We start from the raw sequence: 8,509 nt of genomic DNA on the forward strand, positions 1-8,509 counted from the left end.
CCTGTAATCCAATCCCTGCCTTGGTTTCTCCAATCTTCCTTTTGTCCCTTCCTTAATTTCAAATGCATAAAAGAAGCTGCAAAACTTATTCTCTGAAGCGTTTGAGATCTTGCTCCCCAGCATATGTCATCAGCTTGGGCTCAAATAAACTCTTAGAAAAATTTTTCTAAATAAATGTATGTAAGAGTCTATGTCACTAAAAACATTAATAGCGCAGATGGTAGGTAGATAAACATCAAAGTTATGAAGACAGTGCAAGAATGACAGTCACTTTGGAAGCTCTGTTTTGATGGAAAGAGGAGTGGACATCAGCGTCCACTCTAATTGAAGAATTGAGTCAGAGGTCCTGGCCTTGCGACCTTGGGCAAACCACTCCAGCTCCCTGTAAAAGGTGGGCAGTGATGGGGAAAGTGCCTGCTGTGCCCGACAGACTGGCTCAAAGGTAATGATAAGGTGGGATGATATGAAAACTTCATGGGGTTGTGGGTTGGTGGGGAGGAGGGGAGCTATATAGGCATAAGGAGTTATTACCATTGTGCAGTGCCCACAGAATTATGAATCTGTAATTCTTTCTAAACCAAAAAGACATTCAGTCATATCTGGATTCTGAATCTTTCAAGGCAAGACTGACTCCTCATGGTATCACTGGGAAAAGTCTAATGGTTCTGGTGGGAGTGGGGAGGATCAATAGAAGAAGTGGGTACCACGTGGTCTCCCCATTTCTGGCTGGAATGTGGAGTGGCTTAGAGCCTCAGTCTCACCCATCCCCATCCCTCATTCAGACCCTACTGTGTACTGAGTCAGATGCACACCAGGGTCTTGGGGATGGCCTTTTGTGATGTATTGCTAGAAACAGGTGTTTCGCTAAACTGGGTAGGAGAAGTTGTGTAACAGATATTCTTCTCATGGATCTTGATTCTGGAGTTCCTGTTCCGTTTAGTGTAGTAGTTTCTCTTGAAGGAATTGGATTTTGGTAGGTGACATTCCATTGGTCTGGGGAAGGAAGAAGAAATATCAGTCAGTCATTTTCTGATCTCTGGCTTTGAGGGAAAATCTTAGTAAGGTCCTTTGCGAAGAGAGAGAATAAAATGATCTGTCCCATTCTTGATGAATGATTACATAGACATGTGAAGTTATAGGAAAAGACAGCAGGAATTACTTTTTAAAATCAAATTAATGGTGAATAAATACCCTCAGAGTTCATAGGAGACTGCAGTAAACAGGTCAAAACTGACTAAGAGTTCAAACTGGATTGAGAAAGACTTCTGATAGAGTGAGAATGTACTGGGTGCCAGGCTGTTTACTAAGCATTTTACAATCATCTCATGTGACACAACAAATCCTATGAGATAAATACTCCCATTTTACCCATGAAAAGCAGACTTTCAGAAGTTCATTTGCCCAAGGTCAAACAAGTTTAATAGATACAAATCTAATTAGAACTCAGTTCTGGGTCCAGAAATGAGCTCCTAACCTAGTAGACGACGCACTGTCTACTAGGGTGTCAGGCCTGGAAGGAGCCTGAGAAATTTAGTTCAGTCCAAACCCTTCGTGGAAAAGATCAAAAAACAGGCCCAGTGGGGTGTCATTTTATGTTTCCCAGTTTGGCCACAGTAAAGAGTTTCTATAGAATATTGGTAGAAGATGGAGGAAAGGAGTGAACATATATTGGGGGTCTACACCTAGGTTCATATTGTCATTTAACCTTAATACCACTCTATAAAGAAGATATTCTCATTTTACAGGTAAAGAAACCAAGGCTTAAAAATGTTAAAGCAATTTTCCCAAGGTTACAGAGCTAGGAAGGACCAAGCCTTACCAGCTTTTGGTTCCAGGTCTGTATGATGTCGAAGCTTTTTCTACAACATCCTCATGACTTTCCAAGCCAGGAGAGAGAGGTGAATTGTGAAGGAACAGGTGTAAGAGCAGTGAGGTGCCTGCCCTGAAGAGCTTTGAACAGGGAGTGATGGCACGGAGGTAGCATTTTAGGAAAGTGGACTCAAACTCCTGTAGAGAACAGATTAGGTGGGGACGCTTCTGGCGGCAGGAAGTGCTGCTGGGGAGCCCTTGCTGCAATGCAGGCTTTTGGTGAAAGGGCTGGAACCACTTGTGGTAATTGTTATTAAAAAGGAACAAGCACTCATGAGGTGTTTTTAAGGAAGTAGCCAACAATTTTCAGGGTTTGGCCAAGGGAACAAAAGTGGAGGAAGGAGAAATGGTGCTGAGACCTTAAGCCTGAGGGTCTGGGAGGATGGCAATGCCCTAGATGGCCAGGGGGCAGTAGGAAGAATAATCTGTGGAGGGGATGATGGGAAGGCTGATTTTGAAGGAATGGCAGGATGAAGTCAACTGTCAATCAGGAAGTTGGAAAGAGATGAGGTTAGAGTTCAGGAGAAGGGTCAAGGCTGCAGACAAATATCTGGGAGCCATTAGCACCCCAGGAATCCAGGGGTAAAAACAGGAAATACATAGTGTAGAAAGTATGTCCTCAATATCACTCTTTCTGAAAAATGGGCAAAAGTCTGCATTTTGACGAAGAGAGACAGATACACAGGTACACCTCGTCCTGTCCCTTGTAGGCTTGCTGGCACACACATGTGTCAGTGTAGCACAATAGTGAGAAATCTGGATCTGATTTCTCTTCTTTCCAGCTCATCTAGGATTAGAATCCCTGAGAGAAAGACACAGATTTGGAATAAATGTCTGGAGTTGATCAAGTCATGAAACAGAAGTCAGCCTTCTGGTCTTACATGCCTCCCCACTCGCTTCCTTTGTCTTTTTGCCTCTCAGCTCCTGCTCCCCCACGCCAGACCCTTACCCATTGTGCCTTACCTAAAATTCCCAAATACACTCTTTGGTAATGTCCTCGCTGTCTGCCAACAGGGTACCACTTCGGTCGGATCGCATGTAGAAGCCATTGGGTGCTAGCACCGTGAGCAAGTTGCTCCCCTGAAGCTCGATACAGAAGTTGAGGGCGAACTTCCCCCAAGGGCGAAAGGTGCCAAAGGATGTTATTGACCAGAAGGATCCACCCTGTGCTGGGGAGGGAAGAGCTCACTCAGGTCGGTGGGCCATTCAGGAGGGGGGCCCCCAGCAGTGCAGCCTCTGAGGAGGCTCCCAGGAGACACGCCACCGCCCTGGATGCCCTGCCCTACCTACCTGCATTGACAGATTCCCCATATGGAAACACAGAAGGCTGGTTTCTGTTCTGACAACCCACTCTGGGGGCCACGAAGTGTGGACACAAACAGAAACTCTGTTTTTCCTTTTATGATGAACAGCCCCTGAGTGGTAGGCCCTGAGGTCTGAGTGGGGGCTAAGGCGGGGCTGGACTGTGAACTGAGGGTGGGGACGATTACTCACCCTGGAAGTGGTAGATGCCCTGGCGGCAGGGCAGCAGGTGAATGCAGTCGGGCTGATCCATGTTGCAGTGCATGAGGTCTTGTTCTGACGAGGTGCCCACATACCCATAACGACCTCGCAATGCGAGGAAGGGGCGGTTGGCTAATCGAATCCCAAATTCCTCATTTGGGCCTGAAAGAAATAGGAAGGAATTATCTGGGTGGGATGCCTCTAGACGCTTTCCCAGATAGAAGCAGGAAGGGAGATGCTAATTGCAGAAATGAGTTGTCAATATTTTAACATGCAGTGAACACCTATAATGTGACAGGTCTTATGCTAGGTGCTTGTGGAATGTTTGTGAAAGCACTTAGCAATTTTAATATTCTTCCTTCGAGATGTGTGAATCTATTTAATCCTCATGATAATCCTGTGAGGCAGGCAGGTTGAATATCAATCATCTTCATTGATAAGGAAAGCAATGAAACCGCAGCTCTCAGGGGTGGTTTGCCCAAGTGACAACAAAAATTCAGTGACTAAGCAAGGATACAAATCCAAAACTTCTGCCCCCGACTCCAGTGCTCATTCCAGTATATCCCAGCTCCCTCTGAAAGCATCTTTGACTTGGAATAAGCTGGTTGGAGGGCTGCTTAGCTCACCTGGAATGGTGGCATTGGCCATCAGCAGGCCGTCGTGTGCAATGCTCAAGAAGCGTCCACTGGTAGTCTGCAGCATGATCCTGCCACAATTCCAGTGCATATGGAAGAGGGTGTCACACTCCAGCCGGTGCCCATTAGCCATCACTGTCCTATGGCGCCTCTGCAGAGAACATTGGGAACAGAGAAGGAAAGCAAGGAATTAAAACTTCAGCTTTTTTCCCATCATTTTTATTCCTAGACTCGCTTCCCCACATCCCACCCGCTAGCCTTTTTTATTCTCCCAAGGTATGCTTTATGCTTTTTGGAAAACGTATTGTGACCTCAGCTCTCCACTTCCTCAGTCTGTGCTGTATTCCAGAGCCCAGTATCAAAAGGAACCCAGATATCCCACATAGAGAAAAATAAACCTCAGCCCAAACTTTAAAATCATTTTGAAATGGATCATAGCCATAAAAGTGAAGCTAAACTATAAAACATCTAGAAGAAAACAAAGAAGAAATTTTGTAATGGGAGTAGGCAATGATTTCTTGGGACAAAAAAAGCACTAACACTTTATAAAACAGAGAAATTGAATTTTATCAAAATTTAAAACTTGCTGCTCAAAAGACATGACTAATAAATGAAAAGGCAAGCCATAGATTGGGTGAAAACATTTATAATACATATGTTTGGCAAAGGACTTGAAGACCTTAGAACGTATAAAGAACTCTTACAACTCAATAAAAAGACAAACAACCCAGTAACAAATGGGCAAAAATGTGAACAGATACCTCACAGTGAAAATGTATAAATGGCCAATAAGCTCATGAAAAGATGCTCATATATTATTAATTATAAAGAAAATGCAATTTAAAGCCATGATAAAATGCCAGTACACACCAATTAGAGTAGCTAAAATTAAAAAGACAGACAACACCAAGTGTTGATGAGGATGTGGAGCAATTAGAAGTCTTGTACATGACTGGTGACAATGTAAAATGGTACAGTTACTATAGAAATCTATTTGACATTTTCTTATAAAGGTAAATGCACATTTATCACATGACCCAGTAGTTGTGACCCTAGGTATTTGCTCAAGATAACTGAAAATATAGGCCCACAAAAAGACCCATGCATAAATATTCATAGCAACTTATTCATAATAGTTCCAAACTGGAAACTTTCACATATTCATCAACAAGTGAATAGATAAACAAATTATGCTTGTGTTTATGAGTAGTATTATGAAATAAAAAGGAATGAACTACTGATACATACGACATGATGGATGAATTCAAATACATTATGCTGAGTGAAAGAAGCATACCTACTGTACTATTATGATTCCATTTATATGAAATTCTGGAGTAGAGAAATGTAATCTACAGTGATAGACTACATATTAGTGGTAGTGGGGAGAGCAAGGCTGGAAGGGAACTGACTGGAAAGGGGCAAGAGGGGATTTCTGTGGTGACAGCAATATTCTCTAACTTGTGAAATGGTTGAGGCATGGTGGTGTAGGTATGTACATTTGTCAAAACTTATTGTACACTTGAAATGGGTGCATTTTATTATATGTAAGTTATGCTTCGATAAAGTTGATTTTTTTAAAAGAGGCCCTGTTAGATGAATATAGGCCCACTGGGTGCAAATAAATGTTTACTGACAGGGACCCCTATGGTTTACCTCACCATCTGGTCATCTTCCTTGAAGAAGGAGAAAGTGTGTCCAGAGAGGGAGAACCCAGAGCTTAAGGGTTGTCTTGCTCAGAAAGCCAAGGTCTTACCTGGGCTAGGTAGTAGCCATTGGCTGAACGAAGCTGCAAGTTGTGGTTCTCATTGTCACTTTCAAACTGGAACAGTGACATTGGGGTTATGTGCTCAGAGGCAGCATACACCTCAGCATCTGCAGAGGAAGAACATGCCATAAGAACCCTGAGTCTGGTCTTACCCTCAGTCTCAGCCCCTCCTCCATGTTTCATGGCTGGGGTTCCCTCTGCTTTCTCTCCTCAGCCTTCATCACCTTCTGGTGGATCGTAGTATCCTAGAGAAGACCAAGGCCACTTTCCCCTAAAGCCCATGCCCCTGCTTTATCACCCTTCTCTACAGCACAGAGATTCTCTTAGGACCCAAGATCTTCTTTATGAACAGGTTCCCAATCATTGCTGATCCCAAACACATTTTTTTTTTTTCAGCAGCCAGCCCTCCCTCCTCCTAGGGCTGTGTTGGATCAAGCACTTGCCGTAGACGATGGAGAGGAACTTCCGAGACTTTGACCTGAGGCTGACCCAGGTCGGGCAGTGCTGCAAGATGAACCACTCCTCGCCCCTATGGGGATTGGAGCCCAGGGCCAGGAGCAGGCGTGGGCCCTGTGCGTACAACATGCCTCCTTCTCCATCACTCAGTGCCACGAGCCCTCCAGGCCGCACTTGCATATGAAAAGCTGTCTGTGTTGAAGGTTGGGAAACCAGCCGGTCTATGTGGGACAAGAAGGAGTGTGTAGAGGTCTCCAGGTGATAGCATCCATCTTGGAAATGCAACAGGAAGCCACATTCCTCCAGGCAGGGAACAGGTGCGTCCACCCAGACTCGACCCGTGGTGGGGTCAGCCCTGGCGTAGCAGTGGTTGAGGGGGCTGTAGAGGACCACGTGGACATGCAGGGCTGGCCGGGGGGTCCACATGTGGTAAGCTGAGAGGACCCGGGAGTTGCAGAACACGTCCTCGCCATCAGACTCCAGATAGCGACTACTGATTATACACTGGAGGGTCCACTTGCCGTTTCGGTGAAAACGGAGTAAGAAGCATCCATGGTGGCTGCTCCTCGGCCGGCCGTAGCACAGAGTACCATCTGCCTCGCACAGAAGGTAGAGGCCCTTCAAGCTCCTTAGTCGCACCACAGCCTGCGTGTCGTGCTCGTTGCTCACCAGGACCTCCCAGGTCTGAAGCATTGGGAGGGAGAAGGGGGAATCAGTACTTCCAAGTGACTAGACAGGGCAGCCCTGCGTCACTCCTGGCATCACCCCAGCACCTTCACCGAGACCAACCAACTTCCCCTCCACATTGGCCTCTTTGCTGTTGGCTCCTCCGCTCTCTCATCCAACAGTTATCAAAAGACTTCAGGGCTAGCACTGGAGCCATAGGGCTTCTCAAGATCCCAAGAGAAATTCTACATGCCTAACTCCTCCAACTGACAGAAGGTAACCTCTCTCTCTTCCTTGACCACTTCCTTCAATGTCTAATTTCTTAAGAAATATTGTAGTTTGTCTTACTTCTTTCTCTCCCACTGTTGTCCCTGGATAGCACACTTGGCCAATATCTCCATCCCCCAAAGCCACCCCCCCTACATGGCAGGAAGAAAGCAAGACCTCTTACAAGCAGACCGGGGCTCTGGGGATGAGGTTGGGAGCGCAACATCTAACATACAATCATTCGCTTCAGATGCAATCGACTCTATTAGAATTGGGAGGCACTTGCTACTGCCTCACTCTGTAGTACCATCCCGAATGTGCCTACATCCCTCTTTAAAAATGAGAACCAACTCTCTGCCAGGGTTTCTAGAGTACCCCATTCTCAAACTACAACCAGAACAGATATACAGGCCTTGTGATGACTCCACTGGTCCAACTACCCCTGGAAGCCCACAATTCTGCCTTCCAGCCTGGGCTTTCTATCTCTCCTCTTTATGATGACACAACCACTCTGTGCTGATATGGAGGGTAGCGGGGCAGCCAGAGCAAGACAGAGTAGCAAGGCCAGGGGCGAGGCTTTACCTGGAATAGATCTAGAGGGGGATATGGAGCAATGAAGATCTGTGAGTAAGAGTCTGGGGTAGAAGGGTCTTGGTCTGGCAATGGCAGAGGCTGGGAAAGTAATTGAGAGTGCACCTCCCCACACACCCCCACCGCCACCCCCTCCACACACACACAGAGCTTAGTCAATAGGAAAAATGGTTCCAGTACAGGTTTGCTTCGTTACCTGTCTCCGGCCCAAACCCTTTGCAGTAGCAGTGACTGTACTCTTATATGCCTCGTAAGTGAGGTAGGATCCTGCCCAGCTGATGAGCCCAACCCTTAGGTCTTCTGGCTTGGGTCGTCTTTGCATCCACTCCACTTCATCCATGGGGCCGGCACCACAGGTGATGACTCTGTCCGGCCCAGCCTTCCCCCCAGTGGTGAGGTTCCACAGGCCATAGGGCCTGGAATCAGGCCAAAGTACCCGCCGCAAGACGTTCCCAGAGGGAACTTTCCAGGCAGGGGCCGGCCTAGGGCCCAGCACCACTGTGACCCAAGAGCATTGTGACTGAGGGCTGCCTCTCATCCCACCGTCATGGGGAAAGGGCACTGGCCCAGCAATACCAATCCGTGGCCCAGAGGAAGTGGGTTCAGGCCTCCTGCGTTAGCTTCCCACACCATTCTAGGAACCGGGGCTGGCTGAGCTAAGACAGAGAATCAGAATCTCAGCCTGTGCCCGGGACCACTTGTGACTTCTGGTAAGTCCCTCCTCTTCTTCACGTGTTTCTTTTTAATCATAGGA

General features: G+C 46.6%; 1 protein-coding gene across 1 annotated transcript; it reads right to left on the reverse strand.

Moving 5' to 3' along the window:
- Positions 1 to 2,832: 2,832 nt before the first annotated feature.
- On the reverse strand, positions 2,833 to 8,259 carry FSCN3 (fascin actin-bundling protein 3). The gene is made up of 6 exons (XM_016125972.2): positions 7,952 to 8,259; positions 6,219 to 6,915; positions 5,764 to 5,882; positions 3,999 to 4,158; positions 3,364 to 3,534; positions 2,833 to 3,038 (listed from the first exon to the last, which is right to left on the reverse strand). Exons 1-6 carry the CDS (start codon positions 8,093 to 8,095, stop codon positions 2,833 to 2,835), a joined length of 1,497 nt encoding a protein of 498 aa, XP_015981458.2. The 5' UTR covers positions 8,096 to 8,259.
- Between the last annotated feature and the right edge of the window lie 250 nt (positions 8,260 to 8,509).

Source organism: Rousettus aegyptiacus, unplaced genomic scaffold, assembly GCF_014176215.1.
Source record: "Rousettus aegyptiacus isolate mRouAeg1 unplaced genomic scaffold, mRouAeg1.p scaffold_m13_p_13, whole genome shotgun sequence".
Taxonomy (NCBI): domain Eukaryota; kingdom Metazoa; phylum Chordata; class Mammalia; order Chiroptera; family Pteropodidae; genus Rousettus; species Rousettus aegyptiacus.